General features: G+C 35.2%; 1 protein-coding gene across 4 annotated transcripts in view; it reads left to right on the forward strand.

Annotated features, from left to right (window-relative positions):
- AHCTF1 (AT-hook containing transcription factor 1) overlaps nt 1-26,400 on the forward strand; it is an 82,191-nt gene extending 55,791 nt beyond the window's left edge. For 2 of the 4 annotated variants that reach the window (XM_082469719.1, XM_082469721.1), the window contains 13 exons: nt 679-829; nt 1,276-1,426; nt 1,758-1,865; nt 4,017-4,209; nt 6,116-6,319; nt 6,996-7,410; nt 9,021-9,144; nt 11,603-11,700; nt 13,756-13,964; nt 15,529-17,365; nt 21,794-21,927; nt 23,022-23,104; nt 24,761-26,400. In XM_082469719.1, the coding sequence (XP_082325845.1) occupies nt 679-829; nt 1,276-1,426; nt 1,758-1,865; nt 4,017-4,209; nt 6,116-6,319; nt 6,996-7,410; nt 9,021-9,144; nt 11,603-11,700; nt 13,756-13,964; nt 15,529-17,365; nt 21,794-21,927; nt 23,022-23,104; nt 24,761-24,950 (3,897 nt within the window). In that variant the 3' untranslated portion in view covers nt 24,951-26,400. The remainder of the gene's footprint in view (nt 1-678; nt 830-1,275; nt 1,427-1,757; nt 1,866-4,016; nt 4,210-6,115; nt 6,320-6,995; nt 7,411-9,020; nt 9,145-11,602; nt 11,701-13,755; nt 13,965-15,528; nt 17,366-21,793; nt 21,928-23,021; nt 23,105-24,760) is intronic. The other 2 variants (XM_082469720.1, XM_082469722.1) reach the window with 2 other exon arrangements.
- Nucleotides 26,401-27,549: the final 1,149 nt, after the last annotated feature.

Genomic DNA, 27,549 nt, shown 5'->3' on the forward strand with positions numbered 1-27,549 from the left:
TTGTTTTATTATGGGGGACAAGAGAATAGGGAAAACAGGTGACTTCATTATATAAGAGCTTGTAGTTTGGTAGCCACTGAGCTTTGTATAATCTTGAGTTTAGGAAGTCCTCTTCTTGGCTTCTGTAGCAGAATTGAGAAACAGGGTATTGTTACTTATCTAATTCTTTCATATATGCCATTTCTGTTTAGATATCTGCCCACAGTCTTGCCAGACTAACTGCTTCACTCGGAAAACAAGAGGAATTGGTAGAGGATAGCAGTAGGAAATAAATAGTGCAACAAGTATGGACTGTAGGGGTTGGGCTAATTGTTCATTTGCTCTGTGTGAACAAATGAGCACACCCTCTGAACCCTGGTTTCCTCAATTGTAAAATGACAGTATCTCTTTGTGAAGATGCACAGAGGTGTGTGTGAATATGTTGCTTAGTAAATGATAACGATTGCTTTCATTGTGAATAATCAAGGCTGGGAAGGAGAGGCTTGGAATTTAGTGACAGGTAAGGACTGATGAAGCAGTTAGGTGTGTGTATGAGGTCCTTGGTTTGGAAGAATGGATATGTAGGAAGGATGAAGATATTCTTGCGTATTCATAATTATATTTTAAATGGTAAATATATAAACATAGCACTCACATTTTTGAAGATTAAATTTTTACCAGTTATGATATGTTCAATAGAATGATCGTGATCCTCGTTTGCGAGAGAGATCAATGGCTCGAAATTCTATATTAGACCAATATGGGAAAATTCTTCCTAGAGTTCAGCGAAAATTAGCCACTGAGCGAGCTAAGCCTTACCATCTGTCAGCATCATCAGTTCTTCGAGAAGGTAAGATATCATTGAAAAATGTGATAAAGTATTGGACTAGAAAAGATACTGAATGATTGATTATCTTCTGAAACCATCATTATCTTCTATTTAGCTTAATTTTGCTTTGATTCATCACAGCGGTACTTTTTTTTTTTACTGGCTACTCTACCCCAAGAAGTCAAAAGCTTTCTTGGAACTTTTTACAGTTTATTTAATACAAAATGACGGAACTCTTTTTATTTCATTTGAAGACTCCTATCTAACTTCTAGAAAACATGTAGAATAATTATTTTACCATCTCCTAAAAGCCCAAATTGTTAAATTTCTGCATAGATGTTGCTAAACCAAATATAATTTTAACTGCTCTTATGTTGTGTTTTGTTTTCTCCAATCTTTCATATTAATCTACTATTAAAATTCTGGTGTTAGAGATGAAATTAAATCCTACCTTTTTCATTTTACAGTTTCTAGGCCAAAACCATTATCAGCAGTTCCAAAGCAAGCTGTAACAGGGACTGTGTTAACAAGATCTACTTTCATCAGTAATGTGTTATCTAAAATTGGAGAGGTCTGGGCAAGTAATGAACCTAAAAATAGCGTCTCTGTCTACAATAGGTATGTTTTTCTTACACCTTTTATAGTCATGCTACTTGTTAATCTTTCCTGGATATCAGCTGCATTCATAAACAATCCAGCCTTAGAGCTTATTAATGTATGTAAAAAGGAAAACTCTTTTATGTTGTCTACTTTTCTTGCAAGAAGAATGTTCTTTGTCTTTAAATTTAAAACCAAATTATGTTCATCGTTATTTGTAAATAAGCAGAAATGCCCTAAGGAAAAAAATGAAAGCCCCCTTCTCCCATCTAATCTCACCTTCTTATAGCATTTGTAATTTAATCCTCCTCATGATACATAATCAAAAGTTAAATTTTTATTTTCTTTGTAGTCCTAAAATAGAGGAACCATCTCCTATAGTATATTCCCTCCCAGATCCAGAGCTGCCTGAGGCATTTGTTGGAACACCAATTTCAAAAGCATCACAAAAAATTTCTAGGTAAGAATTTATTAAATCACTTTTAAAAGACAATGTTAGATAAGAATTACACTGTGATATAAAATTTGTCTTTCTCTATCTGACTTACTTCACTTAGTATGGTATTCTCTAGGTCCATCCATGTTGCTGCAAATGACAACATTTCATTCTTTTTTTATGACTAATTCCATTATATATATACCACATTTTCTTAAACCAATTGTCTGTTGATTGGCACTGGGTTGTTTCCATGTCTTGGCTATTGTAAATAGTGCTGCTATGAACATTGGGGCACAAGTATCTTTTCGAATTAGAATTTTCTTCATTTCTGGATATGTGCCTAGGAATGGGATTGCTGGGTCATATGGTCACTCTATTTTTAGTTTTTTAAGGAACCTCCATACTGTTCTCCATAGTGGCTGCACCAATTTACATTCCCAACAACAGTGTAGGAGGGTTCCTGTTTCTCCACACCCTCTCCAGCATTTGTTATTTGTAGACTTTTTGATGATAGCCATTTCTGACCAGTGTGAGGTGATACACTTAATAATTACACTGTAATTTTTAAATTGTCTTTAAAATTTTTATAAATACTGTTTTAAATTCTTGAATGAGTTTTTAATGCTTGTTGTAAATAAATAATTTGGGCAGCATTATAGTAATTTTAAGAAACTTTGCATCAGCTGATTGTCTACTTAGAATTTTTGCTTAATGATTTCAGACTGCCTAGGGAAAAGAAGCAAACTTTGTTTTATTAAAATCATGAGCAAAATAAACTGTTAACTTGCTTTCTTTAATCTCATTGTTGATTGACCCATGAATAAAGCTTATTTTCATAAATCCCAACTAATCTTGGTTGGCTTCTTAAAGCTTGTTCCTGTGTAACAGAGCCTACTAAAATGTCTTAAGTGGCTTCAGATGCAATAATATTTTATTTCTTAACCTGTGGTATTAGAAAAGTAAATAGTTAAATTGAAATTTTGCATCCAACATGAAATTGTGATTGTGTTTATTTTATTTAAGAACATTGGAGAGTTGAGAAGTGTTCATAATCATCAATAGCAGAGAACAAACAAGTGTCTCAATGTAATGATTCTCTTCAATAATATGACCATAATTGTTGGAAATTTTTGATTGTTTACATTTTATCAATGACAGAATGACATAATTTTATGGGAATAAAGTTATCTGAATCTATGATACTAAGAATAAAGTACTCAGAATAAGTTAATAACTTAAAAGCAATTGGGGCCAAAGCTGTTTGTAGTGTACATAATGGATATATTTTCAAATCGTGAAAGGATTTTCCCTTTCTTGGATTAGATTTTATTAGATTGAGGTTCTTTTCCTTTAATTACCCTCAGGAGATGGTAAGAAGATTGCTTCAAATGGATGTCATTATCACTGGCATTCTGTTTTCCTACCAGTAGTTTCGATATTTTTCCCACAAGTCACTTTTTCTCAGTTCCTTTGTATTTTAATAGATCTGGGGTTCAAGAAAGGAGCGATAATAAAAGTGTTAAGGCTCTCTCTCCTATCATTTGATATGATAAAAATGTCCAGGGCACTATAGAAAGCCATTTAGTAGAATCCTGGGATTCTCTTTTGCCACTAACCTCATTAATTTGAGAAAATTAACTTTTTTTTTGGTTGGTAAGTCTAGTCTTTATTGTGATCAGAACCATAAAGGTAAATAAACCAGTATTCATTATGTACCTCATATGTGGGTGAAAGGAATTTTTATGTTGTGAAAGTGAATTGTAGCAAATGGATTGCTAGGGAAACATTGCCTTGTTTTCTTGAGTATTTAAATCATTAGCAGTTCATCTTCATTTAAAAATAATGCCTGGCACATAGTAGGGGCTCAGTAAATATTGGTAAAAGGGAGGGAGGAGGGCTAGAACTCCTTTTCAGGGTTGCAGGGGGATGACCAAATTGTTGTTATCTAGAATTCATAATTCTCTTTTTTACTACTGAATTAATTTTGATTTCTGGAACTAAGGGTGGCATTACAGTAATATACTTGTCTGAATTTATATTTTCATATGGTTATATTTACCACTGAATATAGAAGTCTGTGTTATTAAATGGGATACTAATTCTTTTGTTTCTTCAGTATAACTCAAGTGTGTTACCAGGACTTTTCTATTGATATGTATACTGTGATTACAGGCTGCTGGATTTGGTTGTTCATCCTGTCCCCCAGCCTGCTCAGTGTTTGGGATTTATTCAGCAAAGCCCCACAAGATCTCCTTTGTCCCTGGCATCCACCTCATTGCCAGTAAATTCACAGTCAAACGGATCACGTCACAACGCTTCCAGGGCTTCAGAATTACATTTACTTGAAACTCCTCTTGTAGTTAAGGTAAATATTAACATGTCTAGCATTCCTAGTGAAGCTAGGAAGTTCTTACTTTTCAAGTAGCAGAGAGAAATAAGCTGTTTATAATTGATATCTCTGGGTAATAAGGGGCTTTAAGCCTTTATTTTCCTTTTTTCTTTTCTGTGGATATATTTCCACAATGCTTACTGTATTTTTATGTTTTCAGAAACAGACTTTATTAAATTTACCCTTTGTGGTTAACTGGCATTATGCTCAAGGTTAACAGTTACATTGCTCTGAAAGTAATGCAAGCCTCTGTGGTTATTATAAATAGGCCTTTTTCCTTTGAAAAATGCTTTCATATTCTTGGGTTTGCTTTTTTTTTTTTTAATTCAGTTTCTGATAGCATTTTGCCATTATTTCTTTCCTTTATCAAATACTTTTTAATTCTTAATATTTTTAGAAAAATTTATTTTAAAATTCTGGCGCCTTCAATAAAATTATAAACTGTTACTCTTTCCTATTATCAGTAGGGAATTGCTTTTTCCTTCACCCTGTCTGGTAAAATTATTAGCTGAGAAACCACAAAACTAAACTTGTGATGACTGGTAACAGTGGACTTCTACCCTCCCATTGTCGAAATGTTTTCACGTATGTTATCCACAAGCTCGTTGTCCAGTGTTCTGGATTCAGTCCCAGAAGGTTTCCTTTTTTGTTGTTGTTTTTTCTTAATTGTTTCTGGATATCCAGCATTTAGAGTGAAGCCAGGGAATTCTTATTTTTCAAGTTGGATAAAAGATACTTTAATAAATGCTAGACCTAAAATAGTTATTAAAAGAAGTTGAAAAGAAGCTTGCTAAGATTACTGAGTTCCTGACATTTAATATCCAGTATAGTATTTCTAACCTTTTTTCTTCTATAGAAAAACATTCACATTTTATTCTCTAGGGCTAAGTTCAAATGAAATTAAATGAGGGAATAATTTTGTACTTGCTACCAAAGTGAATCTAGGAGGGCTTCCCTGGTGGTGCGGTGGTTGAGAATCTGCCTGCCAATGCAGGGGACACGGGTTCGAGCCCTGGTCTGGGAAGATCCCACATGCCGCGGAGCAACTGGGCCCGTGAGCCACAATTACTGAGCCTGCGCATCTGGAGCCTGTGCTCCGCAACAAGAGAGGCCGCGATAATGAGAGGCCCGCGCACCGCGATGAAGAGTGGCCCCCGCTTGCCACAACTAGAGAAAGCCCTCGCACAGAAACGAAGACCCAACACAGCCATAAATTAATTAATTAATTAATTTTTTTAAAAAAATGAGTCTAGGAAGAAATTCAATATAACCTTGTAACAGTTCTAATGGAATTTAATAATCTAATAGGATCCAATAATCTGTTTACTAGTCCTTTGGAAGAGAGGTTAAGTGAAGGAATTATCAATATTTCTACTAACTAGTTCCTATGCTAATTATTTGTATTCATTATAGTAAACCAGTCAGAATTCTTATAAGTAATTCAGTTATTATTGGAGTCATGTGATGCAATTGTATTTTTTCTAAAACAGTCTTAAAGTCAGTCTAATTTAGATTAGCTTGCTATAATTAAACTAGGTTCTGTTCATCACACACTATCATCTCTTTCACCTAACTAAAGTTTTCTAAGCAGTAGTTAAATTATCTTATCTCAGCACTTTATAAAGTTGAACTTAAACCTGGGAATAACCAAGGTCTTTAGAATGATTATGGATGCAGCTTTATGTTTTATTTTTATAGCCTTATATATAGAAAGCCCTGAGCAGAATTTTGTATTTCCAGTAATGTGTAATACAACTTTTTATTGATATTTTTATTGGAGATGAGAATATAGCCATCATTGTGACTCGCTTGGCCCTGTCTGTCCTTAAGTAGGTGCCTTTTACAAACACTAATGGTGAATTCCATTTGCTCTTTGTCACAGAAAGCTAAGACTTTGGCTATGTCAGTTACTTCCCCTGGATTTGCCGAGTTCACTCCTCAATCCATCCTAAGGTCTGGTCTTCGAACAACACCTTTAGCGTCTCCCTCTTTGTCACCTGGAAGGTCTCTTACTCCTCCTTTACGACTTAAAGAAACTAGAATTTCATTCATGGAAGAAGGCATAACCACAAAATGGACTACTGGAGTAAGTTTGATAATAGTTGGAACAAAAGGATTTAATAAGAATATATTAGCTCCTATAAGTAAAAAGTTAGATAAATTGATTTGTACAGTATCACTACAGATTTTTATATACAGTCTTGCAGGTAGTCATAAAATCAGAAGACATTAGTTCAGAAGGCAACTTTAGGGCCTTGGCTAAGCCAAACCCGTCACTTACAGGTGAAGAAAATAGGGCTAGAAGCACCAAGTCAAATTATCTATAACCAAATAGCTATTTGATGGTAGAAATGGGACTAGAATTGTTTTGTTTTGTTTTTTTAAATTTCTTTGTTTTTTAACCTGTATTGTACTGCTTCTCTTATTAAGTTCGTAGTTTGTTGTCTATTTAGGGAGGGTATGTCTTCAGAGCTCCACTGTAGGTTAATAGGAACTCGTTGGTGCTTATTGGGCATCTTGCCTCTTCTGTGTTTTAGTCTTTTGGGAATAGTGATCTATCACCAGTTAGAGAACCATTAACAGTCATTAACTTTTAATCAGCAATCTGAAGAGAATGGATTTAGAATAAGTGAATTTTGGTGGAGAAAAGAATTTGGAGAAAAATGGAACGTGGAGAGGGTGGGTATGATTGGGATGGATAGCTTAGACGTGACTGATTTTTACTAGTAAAATTATTTTTCTCCAAACCTTTTACTTAACAGGCTGCAGATGACAGCAAAACAAAAGCATTTATTACTGCACCTTTCCATAAATGTGCAGTTCCAGCAGAAACTGAATGGCTGAAGAATAAAGATAAGGCAACATCTTTTCCCCTGAATAGCCCTGAAAAGGACCATCAAGAAATGAATGTGAGGTCACAGGATACAACTTCACAAAGTTTGGAGAAACTGGATGTGAGCATAGAAAATAGCAATACTTCAACCAGATCAGACCAGACTACCTTGGAGTATCAGGATGCTCCATCACCAGGAGACTTTGAATGTATTTTCATGGCCTCTAAGCCAGTGACACGCTCTTCCACTGAACAAATTACTAATTTAACTGAACAGACTGAGAACAGTGATAAAGATACCTTTGAATCGGAAGTAACTCCTCCAGACCTGGAGAGACAAATGGGTAAGAACTCATCCCAAATATTCAAAATGGCCACTGCTACTCTTCAGTAAAATTTGTAATAGAGGTTTTTCTGTCATAAGAGAAGCATCAGGGTTAAATAATTATATGATCACAGCACAGTAGGTTCTAGACATAATACACATATCTTAATTCTTTCCACTTACAAATATGGCTTACTTATATTGTTATATTCATTATAAGTAGGTGTGAGATTTGAGGAGAGGAGAACTTAATGTGTGTTCTGTTTTCATTTGGAAATGAAATTTGGAAAAGAACAGTAATGGTTAAGGAAGAAATGCCGGGTATCAGTGTCACTTAAAGTCTTCCTATAGCTATGAGAAGTAATAATACTGCCTTTACAGACTAGATTAACTTATCCATACAGCAGCCTCAACTTTCTAGAAAGCTGCTCAGAAAACAGGAAGTTCATTCTACTCTCCATCCCTACCTCCAAAATAATCACTGGAAACTGAAAAGTAATGTCCAAAGACCCATGAATTTATTGTCTTTATATTCATTTGTCAAAAAAATTTTGAGCCTCTAATTTACATGCAACAGGTGGGCTCCGGCTTTGTGTGTGCTAGGTGTTAAGTGATAAAGTAATAAGTAGACATAGCACCTGCCCACATGCAATTTTGAACCTAGTGGATTATATCAAACAAGCATGTACAATGTAGTTTGATAAGTGCTACACTGGGGAACGTAGAAGGGACCAGTAGAACACCAGGAAGGGGAGAGATTTGGCTTAGAATTGGTGGATCAGAAAACTTACTCTATTTTTATGTTTCTTACCCCTGCATAGATTTAAAGGTAATTCCTAACTTTAAATATGTAAAACCCAATACTTATATAAAAATCTGTGTCATAGTGGTTTCTTTGGGGAAATACGTTCTGCCTAAGCTGAACTAAAGGTTTCTTAAAATGTGAATGCGGTGAAGTTGGGGCTATGATGTCTTTATTTAATAAACATACACATTATTAATTGCTCTTAGAATTTAGGACTCTCTTTATAAATAGCATATGTTTAGAAGTTTATGTTATTCTTTTGATGTGCTGTGTTCCACTAAAATATTTGAATGGTAAATGTTCGACAAGGATGTGCATGGCAATATCTTCATTGATTAGTCCTAAAATGATTAGACAGTCTCAAATGGAAATTTTTATTGTTTTTGTAGGGGATTATGTAGCACAGACTTTAGAGTGAAATAAGCTAGATTTGAATCTTACTAGCTCAGCTAGTTGCTAGGTTTGTGATCTGGGATAAGCAGTGTAACCATATGCTTCTGTTTTCTCATCTGTAAAATGGGAGTAATAGTACTACCTCTTTGGATGTTGAGGATTAAGAGAGTTGTTAAATGTAAAACACTTGCAACAGTGCCTGTTAAGCCAAAAGTGTGAGTGGTAGATGAAAGAGAGGGGGTTGGGAGGGGGGCTCTTGGCCTAGGCTCAGAGAATTAGAAGGAACTTGCAGTCTGATGCCAATGGAGTAACTCTAAAAGTACAAAAAGCAGACCCAACAACTTATTAAAAAGTAATAGGCCAAGACCGTGAGTAATCACTAAACATTTAACATAAATAATTATGAATGTTCTTAACTGTGTGATTTATAGGCACTTTAGAAGATGCAGAAACAAAGGATCTCTCAGTTGCACAGGGGGCACTTTCAGAATTAAATAACTTAAGCCCCATTCAAGGAGTTGAAGCTTCTTTTTGTGTACCATCAGTCTGTGAAGGGTAAGTTTATAGAGAAAATTTCAAATATTAATAAAGTTTAATGAAACTGTGAAGCAGTAGTAAATATATTTGTTCTATGCATAGATTAGCTTTTATTTTGATCTTCGGCATTTCCATTTTGGTAATGTTTTCTGTTATGAAAGAAGTTCATTTGTACAACTGTGTGTTATTTCGTAGTTATTATGAAATCTGAGAATGATACCAGATGTTTCCTGAATATATAGAGACATGATAAATTGAGACAGAACTCTTTAATATTCTTTGGTGATTCTATTTTTGTTGAAAACCAAAAGTGTCACTCAGAGCCACACATCCGTCCGTGCTCTCCCATTTTCAGTGGTTTCAGGGTGATCAGGTATGTATCCTATAGCACCAAGGCAGAGCGTAAGGGAGATGGTTCAGAGGCAGTAGTGTTCCCTGCCATTTGATTGATACAAGACTCTGGCAGTTTTTGTTTTTCAGTGACTGCTTGAACTGTTATGCTCCCAATTATTCCGTTTCATTTAGCACTTAACACATTTAGCCAGTGTACTAGATGATGTATGGCAGTCCTACTTAAAGTGCAGTCTAATAAGATTGATGCCAGTTCCCAGTTTATGGTCTACAACAAGATAGCAGCTTCTGTTAGAATATATATCAGTAGCCTTTTTTGAAAGTCAGCTGAGCTAATCATTGAAGTAATTGATTGACCTTCTGGCATAAACTCCTTATCTCATTGCAAGACTGGACACATTGTATATCAGCACTTTGAGTAACACTGTTGCAGAGCAGGGGTCTCCAACCCCCGGGCTGCGGACCGGTACCGGTTAGGAACCGGGCCGCACAGCAGGAGGTGAGTGGTGGGCGAGCAAGTGAAGCTTCATCTGTCGCTCCCCATCGCTCACATTACTGCCTGAACCAGCCCCCCTCATCCGTGGAAAAATTGTCTTCCACGAAACTGGTCCCTGGTGCCAAAAAGGTTGGGGACCGCTGTGGTAGAGAATACCAAAAAAGTTGCAGCTTCAGTTATCAAGAAGTAGTAAGGGTAATTTACTAAGATTAGCCCACATAAAATGTGATAATTTATGGCGTTGTAAATGGTTCATTACTTTATGAGTCTTGAGAGTGACTTCACAAACCACCCAGAAAAATCAGTGTCATAATAGTCACCTCTCATACATTGAACTCAATCAGATGCTTCACTTCTGAGAAGAGAAATCCTGATTAACTGTGATCTTTGCCAGGCCTTCATGGAAAAAGAGGGAGAAACAGTACAAAAGGATTATCAAGATTGTTTTGTTGTTTAATTCTAAGGTTTTTAAAATTTTAATGAAAACTAATATTTATTTTAATGGGTTTGATGGATAATTACAACAATGGCAAATCAAAAGAGTATTCACTTGACCAGAAACTTTGTGGTCATCAGTAACAATCTAGGTGAATATTCACCATCCTTGGCAAGCTAGTTCCTTTTTAAATGTAAACTTATTTGGTTGTGGGTTCTTAGTTATCCTTACTATAAATATTGTGATTGAGGTAAGTCTTACATATATACCTACAAATAAATGTGTGTATATTCCAATTACATACTTTTTCTTGAATTTACTTTACAGTTTGTCCAGTTTAAAAAATCAGCATGCTGTAGTTGGCTTTAGGGAAAGGCCAGCTCAGAATAGAAAGGGACCACTGTCAACATCTTTCCAGAACACTTATCAAGTGGATTAATGCAGGTCACACTGGTCTCCGATTTTGAGTCATTTATCATGTGCTTTCCAGTTAGCATTAAAATATTGAATCTGGGGCTTCCCTGGTGGCGTGGTGGTTGAGAGTCTGCCTGCCAATGCAGGGGACACGGGTTCGAGCCCTGGTCTGGGAGGATCCCACATGCCGCAGAGTGGCTAGGCCCGTGAGCCACAACTACTGAGCCTGCGCGTCTGGAGCCTGTGCTCCGCAATGGGAGAGGCCGCGACAGTGAGAGGCCTGCACACCGCGATGAAGAGTGGCCCCCGCTCGCCGGAACTAGAGAAAGCCCTCGCACAGAAACGAAGACCCAACACACCCAAAATAAATAAATAAATTTATTAAAAAAAAAAAAAATATTGAATCTGATTCTACTGAGTATAAGGGGGAAATGTCCATAATATTTGATAGATTTATTTGAAGAATATGGCCGCAGATAATTAAAAATTGGCCTAAGTGTAATTTATACTGACCAGCATTTTAAAATCATTTTATTTGTAGTTTAAGGTCATGCCATTGTATTCAACAACAAAAAATTAGAAAATAGGAAAAACAAATACAGCATTACTTGTTTCTAAATTCACTTGTAAATTATTTAGTATTATTCTGGATGAAGTTGCATGATATTTTCTCTGAAACTCAGTTTTCATGAACAAAATGAAAAGTAAGAATTGGGTAAAGCAGGTTAGAGCAGATGAAATCTTCTTACACACTAAAGTATATATTTCTATTTCTAAAGGAAAATCCTCACCCCGAAGTCCAAGATACCTGTTTTAGACGAAGGACTAGTATCTGTTGAAACCTGTACCGCTACAATTAGAGCAGGTAACAATAAATGTATGTATTATTTTGACTTTAGAATTATTTCATTTTAGTGTTGTGTCTAAAGAGTGTTCTATTCTTAGGACAAAAGAATCTGGATAATCAGACTTTCTTATCTCAGTTATTCTCCAGTTGTTTCCCCAGCTAAAAATAGAATTCTGAGGAGGTGTGTCAGCTACCAAACAGTGGGTTGCTTATAAAACACTCTATGGTTCTCATAGTGGAAGTCTTAGAATGGTTTTTGTGGACATATTTAAAGAAGAGCAAAGTAAATTACCAGTCCCCAGCCAGGCTGCACACCTGCTTTTTGATCTTCTGAGATTCAGTTATATATACAGGGAAACTTCCGTATTTATTCTGTGTTTGTGGTAACATATAGCCAAGATTGGCTTATTATTATTAGAAAATAATCTCAAATGACTGAATTTGCTCCAGGGAAAATGAACAGATACATGGAATTTGTTTTGTATTTTTTTTTTTTTTTGAGTGCCTCCTCTCAGTTAGACCCTGGCTATACAGAGATGAGGAAGATATATTTTCTTCATTGAACTCACAGTTGGGTTTAGGGAAAGCAGACACCTTGAATGCCTGTGTCTAGAACTTGTCTAAGCATTTCACATACGATGTTGACACTGTCTGACTCTAGAACTCACACTCTTAACCGTTATATCCTTCTGCCTGTCAAATTATGAATAGGGCTTAGGACAAGCTTGAGTAGACCTGTTCTCCCCCACCCCGCCCCCCATTAAGAATGTAATATGTATTTACTGTAAAATAATCAGGAAATCATAGTCTCACATATAAAGTAAAAATCCGCATAACCCGGTTACCCAGTTTAAGAATCTATTATTAAGAAAGTGTCTTTTCCCTGAGCTTTTTTCCTGTGCATTTTTCCCCAATATGTTGAAAGAGGAGGTAAGTGCGGTGGATAGAGAATACCAAGGATTTAAACAGACTGCTTGGGTTCATAACCCTGTTCTGCACTTACTATGTATAAGACTATGAGCTATACCTCTGTTTCTTTGTCTATAAAATTTAATAGCTTTCACTGTTAATAAAAGCTCAATAAATGTTAGCTATTATAAATTATTAACAATTAAATTTATTATAATCAAAAACAACTTTCTTTTTCACTTAACAGTATATTTAAGATATTTTCCCATGTCATTAGTACAGATTAATTCTGTTCTTTTTAGTGGCTGTAATAGTATTTCATAGTATGGATGTTCTGTGGTATGCTTAACTAATTGCTGATTGGTGAACAATTTGAACTGATGACCATTTTTGTTTGTTTTGCTATCTCATTTCTGCAATGAATATTATTGTGTATGCATCTTTGCACAGTCTGTGTCAGTGTTTCTTTTGAGCAGATTCCTAAACATGGCCTTGCTGGGTCAAGGAGTGTGCACAGATTTTTAATATTTTATTGTTTTCGCCAATAAAGGTTGTTTAAAGAGGAAGGTGAAAGAAGGAGAAATTTTTCTTTATGATCCCCCCCACCCCAGTTTATTTAAGTGGTAGACTATGTGGCCATTTGGATGCTTTCTGCCAAAAGGGAAATATCTAGTCCTTTTCACAGCCAGATCAAAGCCCAGATTGCATGTCCCTCATGTAATTCTGTAATGGCTCAACAAGGATAGCTGGTTGTCTAGTAGTCACCTGGTGAACATAATTTTCAGATTAATAAGGAACAAACATCTGAGCTCCTCGAGCAGTTTATCATCATATTGAAGTTTCACAGTAAGGGCAAGAATTATATTCTAGTTGAGAAAAACCAAAGTTGTCATTTTTAAATGTAAAATTTATCTTCTGTGTTTTATTTTTGTAGAAAGCAAATATGTATTGTTTAAACTGAGTGATTGGATACTGATGAAACAGGAGTGACATGTAAATCCTCATAGGCTTTTCCTCTTTTAAGATGTTAGAAATTTTTTGGCACTATGACAGTTTTTCAAGGAAACATTAAGTGCAATGCAGCCTTTTCCCTTCTGTTTGCTTCCCCAGTTGTGTATATATCTTTTTCTGTTTTTAGCTTAAAATATGGAAGATTAACTCTCATTTTTCTTTCAGCTATGGCTGATGTTCTTGGTGATAGTGGAAGCTCTGGGCTTGTTACCTCTGAAGGCCCTATTATCTCTGAACATAGGCTTGACCAGGAAACAGCACTGAACTTAAAAGAAGATCATGAAATAGAAGTTGATGTACTAAAAGCAAGTGTTGACTTACCAGAAGAAAAGCCTCCAGTTTCTGATGATTCTCCTGATACTCAAGAAATTCATGTAAAAAAAATAATTTTTTATTTCTTTGTCAGTCTTTCAGTTTTGGTTTAGTTAGGTTTCAAACCATAGTTCAAATCTAATGTATTCATTTATTTGACTGCTATATGAAAACCTCTTTATAAAAATCTGTGTTCAAAAAAGTATATAAATATATTGTGGAATTATAGAGCACATCCTTTAAGTAAGAAATTGTTTTTCATGAAAACCAAAAGGCTGTGTTAAAGAAGTCACAATTTTAATAATTTAATTTTTGCTCAGTATCCGGTTCAAATGAAAGTTCTTTTAGCCATAAGAAAACAGATATTGGTTACTCTAGAGACATGTATGACATCGAAACTATCCAGAGCGTATATTTGAGAATAATTGAGTACAGTTAACTAGGGTTCTTTCCCACCCACCACCCCACCACCCCCCCCATTCATACTTGTGGGAAAATGCTGTTCTGCTGGCTGGGGGTTAACTTCTTAGACACTCCAGAAAGGTGGGGGCTTTTTTATGTGGGGGGGGTTTTTTTGGTATTTAATATGACTTACATTTCCTAAAATTCCACCAAATCTCTTTTATTATCAACAGGCAACTTTTATATGATACATGAATTTAAGATGAAGAAAAATCACCTCTTCTAATTATTTATAGAGATGTGATTGTATAATATTTGGGAGGCTTAACTCAGAAATGTCATGGTTATCCATATTCAATTTCATGAGTATTCTCACTGTGAGTTAGATGGATAAAGTCCCTGTTCCTTCAGCTGGGGAGCTAACACAATTTGTGGGCATGATGTAAATGGGAATCCTCATTTCTGGGTATTTCCAGTCTTTCATTTCACTGAATGTTTGGGGAGTGGGAAAATGTCATTGTTTAGGTGGGTGGTAATGTTCTACCTTCTTGGTCAGGAGATCTCTCTGTTACTCTCTGCCTCCTCCTTTTTCTCCCCTTCCCTTACCAAAAGGTAAATGCAAGGAGCATTCCTTCTTCCACCAAACCCTTGCAAGAGAGGTACTGAACTTGAAAGCCTTAGGAATTTCATGGTTTATGCAGCCCCAGCAAAGGGAAGAGGATTGAGTCTAGCCCAAGGGAGCTTATGTAGGTGAATTCTTCTTCAACCTTATGGGGATCATGCTGTTTAGAAAAAGTGTGGTTAGTTAGGTAATTTGGGGATTATCATTAAAACACAGTTTGGGGGTTGTTTCTTTTTCTCCGGTTAATTTTTCTTTCCTTGGGTGAGAATAGAATAAGTCCTTAATTATCACAACTGTTGGCATCATAATAATTTTTAAGGTTTTGTTAAGACTGTCTTTTTTTAGCCAGGGAAATGTAGAATTCTACTTTTAATTCCATTCAGAATCTCAATCTTTTTCTATCTAGTTATTTTGACTGAGTGAGAAAGTCTGATTGCTTAAATGGATATTTTATAAAGTAAACCCATAAGTATATGCCATATCAAATGTAGTTTATGTTTAACAATTCATACACCAAGGGAGAGGTGGTCATGAAAAAAATTTATGCTTTAGGTTAAAATAAATGTATACATTAACAGTCTCTTATCTTTAATTCATTTTAGGTAATTGAACATGAAAAGCTTGAAGTTCAAGATTCAGGACAAGAGGCTAGGAATCTTTCATTTAATGAGTTGTATCCCTCAGGAACTCTTAAGCTTCGATACAATTTTGATACTATTGAGCAACAGTTTTGTGACTTACCTGATAACAAAGACTCTGCTGAGTGTGACATTGCTGAAGTAGATGGGGAACTTTTTGTGCCACAGAGCAACTTTACCTTGATTTTGGAAGGTGAAGAAGGAGAAGTAGAGATAGGTGATTCTGCAGCATCTAATGTGCTAGCTAAAGCAGCTAATGCAGCCACTGAGGAAAAACATGTATACAGTGGGGAAAATGATAATCACGGACATGTTGCAAATTTGCCATCTGTCATAACTAGTGATCAGGAGTCCCAAAGGGTAGAGACATTACCATATGTGCCTGAACCAATTAAAGTAGCAATCGCAGAAAATTTATTAGATGTAATTAAAGACACAAGAAGTAAAGAAATTACTTCAGATACAATGGAACAGTCCATTCAAGAAAACATACCTTTAATAAGCCAAAAGGTAATGTGTTCCACCAAGTTAGCCAAATCTACATTTAAGACTGTTCAGGAAACAAGTACGGTGACTATAAATGTCAGCGAGGTTAATGACATGATTTCCTCCAGAACTCGCAACAGAGGACGTGTCCAAAACCTGAATGTCAAATCGGCACAACAGGAAGAGTCAGCAGATGTTGCTACTCCTGAGATGCTGGGACTTTCAGTTACGAAGAGAACTAGGAAAACAAAAGAAATTTCGGGGGCTTTTGAAAGTGTCTGTTCTGATGATAAAGGAATATCTCATAACCAGCAAATACCTCAAAATTCTATTACTCCTAGGAGAGGAAGGAGAAAAAAAGAAATTAATCAAGACATTTTAGAAAATATTAATTCTGTGGAACAAGAATTACAGGTTACTCCAGGTAGGGAATTAAGAAGGTTAAAATCATCTCAGCTGTTGGAACCAGCAACTGAAGAAACTTCTCTTAGAAAAGAAGTTAAGCTTTCATCTGTTACAAAAAGGACTCCTAAACGAATTAAAAAATCTGTCGAAAATCAGGAAAGTGTTGAAGTTATAAATGATCTGAAAATCAGTAAAGTAGCAAGTCCTAGCAGAAGTACCAGGAAATTGAGAAGTGCTAATTTGGAAACTTCTAAAAATACAGGATATAAACAAGATGGGGAGTCCATCGAAGAGCAACTGCCTATTCAACATAGTAAAAGGGTTAAAAAGAAAGAAGTTAGTGCATCAGATGTAACAGAAGATTCCAAACTTGGTTCATCCCAGTTGACTCTTCAAGCGGAATTTGATACTCCTGCTACACCTAGGAAACGTGGTAGACCAAGAAAAATTAATCCATCTGAAGCTGTAGAATCTAAGGCTGTTAAGGAAGCAAGAAGTCTCAAGAAGAGAGAAGGTCTCAGCATCCAAAGGAGATCTACAAGAAACACCCCAGCTAAAAGTGAAAATACTGATGTTGGAAAACCAGCTTTAGAAAAATCAGTTTTAGTGCCAAATGAGGAACTTGTTACAGCAATGAGCTCTAAGAAGAAGCTTACAAAAAGGACTGAAAACCAAAGCCAAAAACGTTTATTACGCTCAATATCAGAAAAATGCATAGATGAAGAAATGACAGACAAAGAACCGAATGACCAAGAAGAAAAATTGCTTGCCACAGTTGCTTTGACTAAATCTTCCCGTAGCACAAGGACTAGATCTAGCAAGGCCATCTTGTTGCCGGACCTTTCTGAACCAAAAAATGAGTCTTTTTTATTTTCTCCTCCTGTGTCAAAGGTTCCAAGGAAAGAGAAAGGTACTTTTATTTCTTTTCAAAGCATAATTTTCATCTCATTCAAAGTCTTCAGTTTAAAAAAAATTCTGTTGGTTCAAACATGATTAGATTTTGTGTTAAGGCACTTACGGATTATTTCTTCTAAAACTGATTTGTAGTTACAGGGAATTCCTCCCCCTTCAAAAAACATAAACAAAAACCAATTTTGATCTTTTGATAGTAAAATTTAAATATTTTATATTTTAAAGTTTATTTTTAGATTCAAGAATTTCTGTTTCACCATGACTTTTTAAATCCTATAATTCACTTGACATAGGTTTAATTTTTTAGAATAGTATTATTTCTCTTCATTCTGCCCTTATATCATGTGACTTAATTTTGGTTTCTCCCCAGATAGAACCATCATTTTTGGCTCATATCCCAGCTGGTGTCCACAACTTTAAATTGTTTTGAAGGGAAACAGCAGTAGAATTCTATTGATTACAATACAGAAATTATTTAAATCCATATTCCCTATTGTCTATGAACTGGCAAGGCTACATGCCCAACCTCCCTCACTGGCGATAAATGAGCTAATGATTGTACTGTTTGGTTGGTATAGTTCATACCTTCTCAACAGGAGTGATGTCTCTCCCAAAAGGGTGAAAATATCTTACTCTTTTTTATGTATAAAGCAGAGATATACATAAAGTACATAAACAGATATACAGTATTATCTGTGCTATTAAGATTTCTTGGGGGGGGGGAATTCAGTGAGGGAGACAATTAAGGAAAAAGGTCTAAAAAGGTGCTGATAAAGATCAGGGACTTGTAAGTGAAGTAGGTGTCTTTGTTGTTCTACTAAACTTTTTTATTAAACTGTTGCATGCATTTTTAAATGCGTTAGTGAACATCCTATACAGTTGCTTCCTGACTTGGGGAAGGCCAAGAGAAAGATAAGTCATTTAAAAATCTGCAAACTGAAATTTTCTGCCTTCAACATTCACTGTGTAAAAACCTCTTTAAGTATATTGTATTCATGAAGTCCAGTTGTTATATTTACATAGCACAAGCCCAGGAAAGGGCCCTTTGCCATAGAATTGATCATTTGACCAAAAAATGATCTGTAGTTATAGGAGATTTTGGTAGTACTGTATAATCCAGTTTCTTCTTGCTGTTGGGAAAGTGTGGTTATGCTTATACTTGGCATGGAGGAAAATGAAATGACCAAATGTGAGATTTTAGCTGACTTTACTAAGCTGCTATTTTAGGTAAAAGTTAAAATGAAAAAGAACAGTGAGTGGTAGAAGAATGTCATTAACAATTCTTTTATACTTTTCTAATGACTTTTAGAGTATAGTAAATGCAAAATTTGGGGGTTCTTTTGGTAGAGCATAGCCAAACATCTCAATAATTCTGATATTTGTTATCTTTACATAGTCGTCATCTGTATACATGTTACCTATAACTTTTTTCTGTAATAAAAACAATATATGCCTGCCACAGAAAATTAGAAATTAAAAGTATTTAATCTAGTCAACTAGAGGACCAGTAACCACTGTTCACATTTTCTTTTATATCCTTCTAGTTAAATATATAGTTTGTTTTTTATAAAACCCAACAAACTACGGTTTGTGTATAGATATATATACTGCTCCCACCACCTCCTACTTATTTCTTGAGCATTTTTCCTCAAAACCCTGAGTGTTCGTGGTTTTGTATTTTTTTTGTTTGTTTTTTACACATTGATAGAGTCCACGTGTGGCATTTCATCTCACTTATGTGCCGCAGATCACTCAAGCATTCTCCTGCCAGGTATTTGAATTGTCTTCAGATTTTCTGGTATTAACAATAAGCATCTTCTAGTATGAGGTTAGAGGTGATAAGAAATTTGGGACTGAGATTTCTCACTTCTGCCACTAACTAACTGGGCAGAAAATCATTTAACCTTTCTGAATCTTGTTTTCTCATCTTTACAATGTGGGTAATAATGCCTACTACGTAGGGTTCTTGTGAGTATTGAGTGTTCACTACTTTAACAAAGCAATTAACACCATCGTTAGTTTCCTTTCTTATTTTGCCCTCAGATTATAGTTTCTACACTCTTACAATACCTTCTGTCCCTTGTGCCTATTTAACTTGCATTTTTTAAAAAAAAACTCCTTCAGGGAGGGGTGGGAGGTACAGAGAAGAGTGGATACAGAAATATTATATGATTAGAAAGCCGGAGGCCATCCTCTATTTAATTGAAACATGTCAAAGAAACAGATATCGTAGAATCACTAACTAAAAAGAATGTAAGGCTTTACATTTCAATAGATTTTCTCAAATTCCATTACTCAGCAGCAGATATTTAAGAAGGGTTTGCTGTATACCTGAGGCTATACTAGGGTATACATTCACCAGTTCATTTGATTCTCAGTATAACCCAGTGTAGTACAGGTACTATTATTCCTTCTTTCCACAATGAGGAAATTGAAATTCAGTGAAACTGAGCACCCACGTCACCAGGTAATGAATAAATAGTGATGTCTTGGAGCCGATTCCTGCCGGCTAGTGAGAGCCAATTGTTAAGTATTCAGGAATTTTGTGAGCCAGCCATGGAACATTTATAGCACAGAAATAAGCAAATGCTATAAATCAGAGTTGCGGGTTTTTTTGTTGTTGTTGTCTTTTCCTTCCCAGAAAGCTGTTTACCAGTACGTTATTGGGTTTGAATCTATAGGACTTTCGAACTTCTTAGGCCTTAAGTAGCATTGGCCACCAAAACTTACCCTCAGAAAGCTTACCGAAGTACGCAAGGAATTGAAAGTATAATAAAGTCTTGTCTGGCTGATAGAAGCGTATGGAAGGAATGGTGGGGCTGAACATTTTTACACGTGATAACGTATTTTCGTATTTCCTTCTTTATTCCTTTGGGTGCAGTGGGGAACTGTAGGTGAAAAATACGAGCTGGTCTTTGAAAAGCCAAAGAAGCTCTTGTTCCTGGTAGCCTGGAAAAAGAAAAATAGAATGTATCATTTTCACAGAGCATAGATTTGTTTGTCTGTATCTTAACTGCAAAAGAGAGGAGTTAACCACCAGTGCCACTTATGCCACTTATCAGCTGGGAGCGGAGATGACTTTTATTTCTGACCCTCACCCCTTTTTTCTTTTGTTAAAAATCACATGCTTTACAGAATTTGACATCTTACAGAACTCTTGATTGTCCCAGTAGGTGAAATATCATTGAACTATAATTTGGGAATTTTATTCCAAAGATTTGTAAATTATATTCTTGAAATAATAACATTATAACATGCAAACAGCCGTAAAGCACTAACATTATTCTAATCTTTAATCTCCACAGTAACTTTAAAGGTGCCATTTTGAATCTCATTTTATAGAAACTGAGGCACAGAGAGGTTTAGGTAACTTGCTTTTTGTCCCACAGCTAATAAATCCAGAAGCTAGGATTTAATTTCTGGCAGACTGGTTCAACTGCACCATGCCACTTCCATAATTACATTGCTAACTGCCATTAATATGGAGACCCTATAGTAAAAAACAGGGAAAAAATCTGAGATGAAGTGTGTGATAAATATTTTTAATTACATACACTTTCAAGTAATTCTTAATTAAACCATTTCTATTTGTCTATGGAAAATCTTTCTATCGGCCTGTTTTTCTATATTGTTACTTTCTCTGCTTGCTATTTTTCTTTTATGCTGTGGACTTTCCTATTGTTCCCCTTGCATGGAACAACTGGCTCAGAATAAGCTGAAAGGAAAGAGGGTTTGAGTCTCTTCTTTGTAAATAAAATTGCTTTTTAAAATAAAAACCTTGCCTCTGGAAAAGTAGGAATTATGAAGCAAAGTAGCTCAGGTTACACAGGGCAGGCATACCTGGGAGATATTTGCAGATTAGGTTCCTTACTATCACAGTAAAGCAAATATCACGATAAAGCAGGTCATGCAAATTTTTTGGTTTCCCAGTGCATGTAAAAGTTACGTTTACACTATACTGTAGTCTTTTAAGTGTGCAATAGTATTTTTTAAATGTTCATACTTCAATTATAAAATACTTTATTGCTAAAAAATGCTAACCATCATCTGAGCTTTAAGCGAGCCTAATCTTTTTGCGATAGTAACATCAAAGGTCACTGATTACTGTAACAAATATAATAATAATGAGAAAGTTTGAAATATTGGGAGAATTACCAAAAATATGACACAGAGACATGAGGTGAACAAATGCTATTGGAAAAATGGCACAGATAGACTTGACACAAACCTTCATTTTGCCATACCATATTTCAAACCTTCAAATATGCCATACCTCTTTTTATTGTGCTTTGCGTTATTGCCCTTAACTGCACTTCACAGATCTTGCTTTTTGTTGCAAGTTGAATTTATATGTCTATATATATAAAATAGATATATATATGAATAGATATACAGTGTTTTGTTCTTTCTTTCTACCTTTCTTTAGCTAAAAAAATAGAGGCTCCTGTGCAGCTGCAAGAATTAGTTTCGGATTTACCTTCTCAATTTGTCTTCTCACCTCCTACTTTAAGGACCAGGCGGAAAAACACATCTAATACATCCAAACTTGTAGATGAACTGGTAAGAAATGCATGATTTTATTTGTATGTGTATTTAAACATGCTTTTTATTTTTTTAAGCAATGCTTCCTAGATAAACTTCTTTTAAAAAGAGCAGACATTTATACTGTAAGTCCAAAATTGTCTTTTCTGCACTTTTGGGGATACTACCTTTAAGACAGATTGGTATGTTACTCATGGTTTATTATTGGCAGCTGCAGTTTAAATTACCTATTAGGGGAAGGGTTTTTAAATTGTAGTGTCCCACCATAATTATCTGGGTGTATTTATTTAAAATGTAGGTCCCTGACCCCCTGGAGTGTCATCTACAGACCACACTTGGAGAGAGAGTGTTTCAGAGCTGACTAGTTGCATGTAACTCTAAAATAAAAATAGTTCAGGGATTGAATGCGAGCATGAGACCCTTATATTTACCAGTCTTAATTCATAAGCATGTCTTGAATTATCTGCTGTGAGCCAGTTACTATGCAAGGAAAAAGGCACAAAAATAATTCAGGCAGATTCCTTGTTTTTCAGGAGTTCAGTTTAATTGAAGAGGCAAAAATACAGATAATTATTTCACAGCATGATAAGAATCATTTATACCCAGATAACCCTGTAGACCCTGTAGGTAAAGGAGACGGGCACTGCTGGAAGAGGAGACAGCAGACGCAAAGGCGCAGGAGCCTGGCGATGCATGAGGAAGGGGGTGGGGCTGTTCACAAACTAGCGAATAGCCGTGTGCATGCTCTGAGTAGTTCCGGTGAAAAGGGAATTCTAGGGAGGAAAGATGGTCACTGGTGGCCTAATTCTTATGCCGAGAGAGCCTGGATTTGGACAGAGTCAATAGAACAAAAGGGCAGGGGACAATGGAAACATTCCAGAATAAAGTTGATAAGACTTGGAGATAACAATGTGTGGGGATAAGGGATAATGAGCTGTCCTAGATGACCAAGGTTTCTACCAAAAAATATAAGGAGTTCATTTGATATTTGTTAAGTTTAAATTCATTTAGCACTGTCTGGCTATATTCCTTGACTCAGGATGGAACTTTTTAGCTTAGATTTCAATTGTTTAATTACTTAAGGTTCATCTTTTAAAATTTTTAACCCATAGGAAGATGATGCTCAATCAATTGAAACTGTGGGAAAGCAACAAGTGAAAAGAACCAGGACTGCAAAAACAAAACAAGCAAGCAAGTAAGACTTTTCTATGCTGTTATTTTTTTTCTGTTTTGTTTCTTAAAATTAGAGAAGACTCAACTTAAAAAGAGAAATTAAGCTCATCAGAAAAGGGTAATTTTTAGGGGCATTTATATGCACTGGCTCTGTGTAATTGTTAGATTTCACTGCAGAAGGTGGCTTTCTTATATAGCATGAAAGCCCATTCATTCATCCTTTTTAAAGAAGGGTTATCACCTCACACCAGTCAGAATGGCCGTCATCAAAAAACCTACAAACAATAAATGCTGGAGAGGGTGTGGAGAAAAGGGAACCCTCTTACACTGTTGGTGGGAATGTAAATTGATACAGCCACTATGGAAGACGGTGTGGAGGTTCCTTAAAAAACTAAAAAAGAACTACATATGACCCAGCAATCCCACCACTGGGCCATATACCCAGAGAAAACCATAATTCAAAAAGACACACGCACCCCAATGTTCATTGCAGCACTATTTACAATAGGCAGGTCATGGAGGCAACCTAAATGCACATCAACAGAGGAATGGATAAAGAAGATGTGGTACATATATACAACAGAATATTACTCAGCCATAAAAAGAAATGAAATTGAGTTATTTGTAGTGAGGTGGATGGACCTGGAGTCTGTCATACAGAGTGAAGTAAGTCAGAAAGAGAAAAACAAATATCGTATATTAACACATGTATGTGGAATCTAGGAAAATGATATAGATGACCTTAATTGCCAAGCAGAAATAGAGACACAGATGTAGAGAACAAATGTATGGACACCAAGGGGGAAAGGGGGGGAGTGGGAGGAATTGGGAGATTGGGATTGATGTATGGCTGATTTATTTTGCTCTGCAGTAGAAGCTAACAACATTGTAAAGCAACTATACTCCAATAAAAATTAATTAAAAAGAAAAAAAGAAGGGTAGCAGGGTGGGGGTAGTTGAATACCCACTGAATCTTTGTTTTTACAATGAGCTGGGGGAGGGGAGTGGAATGTTTCACCTTTTCCTTAGTAAAGATAGATAACTATCAGTAAAAATCGTTAAAAACTTTTAAAAATCCTGTGATTATTTCACTATTAGCAATTAAAATTTCATCCATGGGGAAATTACTCCATTTCAGATATATTTTGCTTAAGTTGAATTTCATAAAAGTACAAAATAATCCATTTTATCTTACTTTAAAAACTGATTTAACAAGAGCTTTTGACTATAATAACACTACATATAAATTGGCTTTGTGCATATGTGGAAAACTACTTCATATTATGAAAATATATACACAGTTGCTAATTGCTGGTATTTGGGAATTGCCATTTCTCATACAACTCATTATGGGCCTGCTGGGCTCTCATTCCATGGACTGGCTACTGGTACTTGACCCCTCCTTGTAACCCAGCAGTATTTATAAATACATATGAAACATTTAAATGAAAATTCAGCAGTAATTGTTTTGAGTATTCCAATCATAAAGAAAATTTCTGTCATGTGAAACCTTAACTCTGCCTCTGATTAGTTTATTTGACTGAAGTTTTATTTCACTTCTCCTTTATAAAATAAAGCACTAGAAAAGACTAATCCCTAAGGTTTCTTTCAATATATTGGGAAGCCAATTACATTTTATATTATAACATGTTTATTGTTACTTAAATCTTTATTTCAGAAACACAGAAAAAGAAAGTTGGTCACCTCCTCCAGTGGAAATTAAGCTGATTTCCCCCTTGGCAAGCCCAATTGATGGAGTAAAGAGCAAACCGAGAAAGACTGTAGAAGTAACAGGAAAAAGTCTTGGAAGGAGCAGGAAGAAATTGTCTTCTTTTCCAAAGCAAGTTCTACGCAGAAAAATGCTGTAATTTTTTTCCAGTTTTTAATGTACACCTATTTGTAAAGTCGTCAGAATTGTGTGGATTATTAAAAATCATCTAATTTGGAAGAAAATAATTTATATAAATTATTGTAAATTTTTGTAAACAGAATGTCTTCAACAAGTAAAGTAACTCCATATGGAGTGTGATTCTTTTAGTCCAGGCAGTTTTTTCTATTTTATATTAAGACTTCATACATTTATATAATATGTAAATATGGCTTATTATTGGAATGTTAAATAAAGTGTATACTTCGCAGTAGTCTGTGTGTCTGTTAGATTTTTGAGAGGTGATTTCTGTTTTAATAATGATTTTATATGCTAGTAGGTATTGGTTCCATTTTCTTTCTCTGTGGTTAAAAGTATTAGACCAATTTTAAAATGAAGATGATTGAACTGTTTTTTTTTTAAGTTGCTGTTTTATAATGTATGCACTTTGCTTCTGTGATTAAGATTTCTAATCATAAATTGGGAAGGCTGTTACTGTGTTGAAATTGAATTATGGGCATGTAATTTTGCCACTTTTTTGTAGTTTAACATATTTTGTGCATTCTACCTCAAATTAGTAATTTTCCAAGTAATGCATTGGTTAAATATAATGTTGGCATTTCTTGTTCAGCAAGCTTAAAGGCTGTTATCCTTAAAGTCTCTTAATTATTCAGAGACTGATTATCCAGGTTAGACTGACCGGTTCACTGCTCACTAGCAACTTCTTAAAAGGGTTTGAGTAGTCAGAAAGGAAATGTAAAACACATCTGTTTCGTGGCTATTCAGTGCACCTTGTATGTGCCCGATATTCACAGAATGAGAAGTCTGATCAAATTTTATAAATATTCTTGCTGTGAAGGAGCTTGCTACTGAATCGCAGAAATCCCTTGATATTCAGGTTTTTAAATGACAAATTCTCATAGGACCTCAGGCACAGAATATTGAGGATGGGTAAAGAGTGTGAGTAAATGTGGAAAAAGGAAAAGAAACACCACTGTTCTCTGCAATGTGACTGTGTGCAATTAAGTGGTGATACTTGATGTGGGCTATAAAATTCATCGATGATGAATAAGTATTGTAAAATTATAACAGGTAATTGATAGTGTGTAATGAATGCTCCATTAATAATTGATTGTCTAGAAACAGACTGCTTCTGTTGGCTAAGCTTTCAGTGTTTCAGTGTGAAGCATAAGCAGTGTACTTTCTACATTATTTTTCTACCAAATAACAATACGAATAATGGGAAAATGATGAAAATGCCTATGCCAAGTATTGACAGTGTGAAAGTGGCAGTACGAGTGCGGCCTTTTAGTCAGGTTAGTGATAAATGTTACATTGCCTTGTTGAAAGTTTGACTATGACTTTCACTTTATTAATTTTTTTAATAATAATTATCAAACTTGTATTTAAGCTGCTTGTCATTTACCGAATATTAAATTTATTTAAATTAACTTGTTAAATGGGTAATTTAAAGATCTAAACATAATTCAGAAAACACTTCATTTCACTCGTTTGAGCAAATAGCACAATAAAAAAATTGACAAGAAAAACGTATTGTCAAGTTAATTTTTTAAATCAGTGCAGTTTGGTGAATATAGACATGTGCTATGTATTTTTAATAATGTACTTTTTGCCCCTCAGAAACAATAGATCATAAGCAAACAAATTGCCAGTTCTGAATGAACTCTGCATTTTACATGCTTTTATGTATAATTGTATTTATATAACTTTACAGAAACACCAGTCGTTAAACAATTTATAGATTATACTCATTCTGGGACCTTTAGCAATTGGCCTATCTTTGATTTTCAATGGAGTAGTTGAATCTTAAGATAACTGTTAACAATTGACCCCTTCAGCAGAGTTTTGATTGTTTGTTGTGGCTCAAACGCTGAACTAGAAACTGAGGATACCGTGTACCGTCTATGTATGTTAATAATTTATAGCAGTATGTACCATGGTAAGGTAAACCGTCTTGGCACCCAGAGAAAGATCAGGTATAGTTCATTCTGCCTGCACAGAACTTGAAGACTTCTGGAGCTAGAAGCATTTGTGATGACCATAAAGGATAAGTAAGATTTGGATAAGAGTATGCTAGAATGGCATGCAAAGGTCTATTTGACAGTAATTAATTCTGAGTGGGATACAGTGTAATGATGACCTCATATTACATCTTTTTTCCCACTTGTACAATTTGCCGCTTTTTCTTTCTTGTCCATTAAAACAAAATACTGCTTTGCACATTTTCAGTTGGTATCAGTTCTGTCCTGTCCCTTGACATTCCTCTATATTGCAGAAAATATTTTAGCAATCAGGCAGATACATGATTAGATAACTTTATATGTATAACTAGACAACTTCAAGTGTAGCAGATATTTAAGGTTTCCAAAGTGGCATAGTTTCTCAGGGAACTGATGCAGAAAATGTCAAAGAATTAACTTGTGATCAGTAAGTTAAATGTTTTGTCCAAAAAAAGGGAAATAAAACCATTTTATGACCTAACCCATCAACACATTGAAAGTTATTCCAGGGGTATTTTTCACTGGACTTTAATATCACTAAACTAACTGCAAGTTTTTTTTTGTTTTGTTTTTGTTTTT

This window comes from Balaenoptera physalus (genome assembly GCF_965194825.1).
Source record: "Balaenoptera physalus genome assembly, chromosome: 1".
Classification (NCBI taxonomy): Eukaryota; Metazoa; Chordata; class Mammalia; order Artiodactyla; family Balaenopteridae; genus Balaenoptera; species Balaenoptera physalus.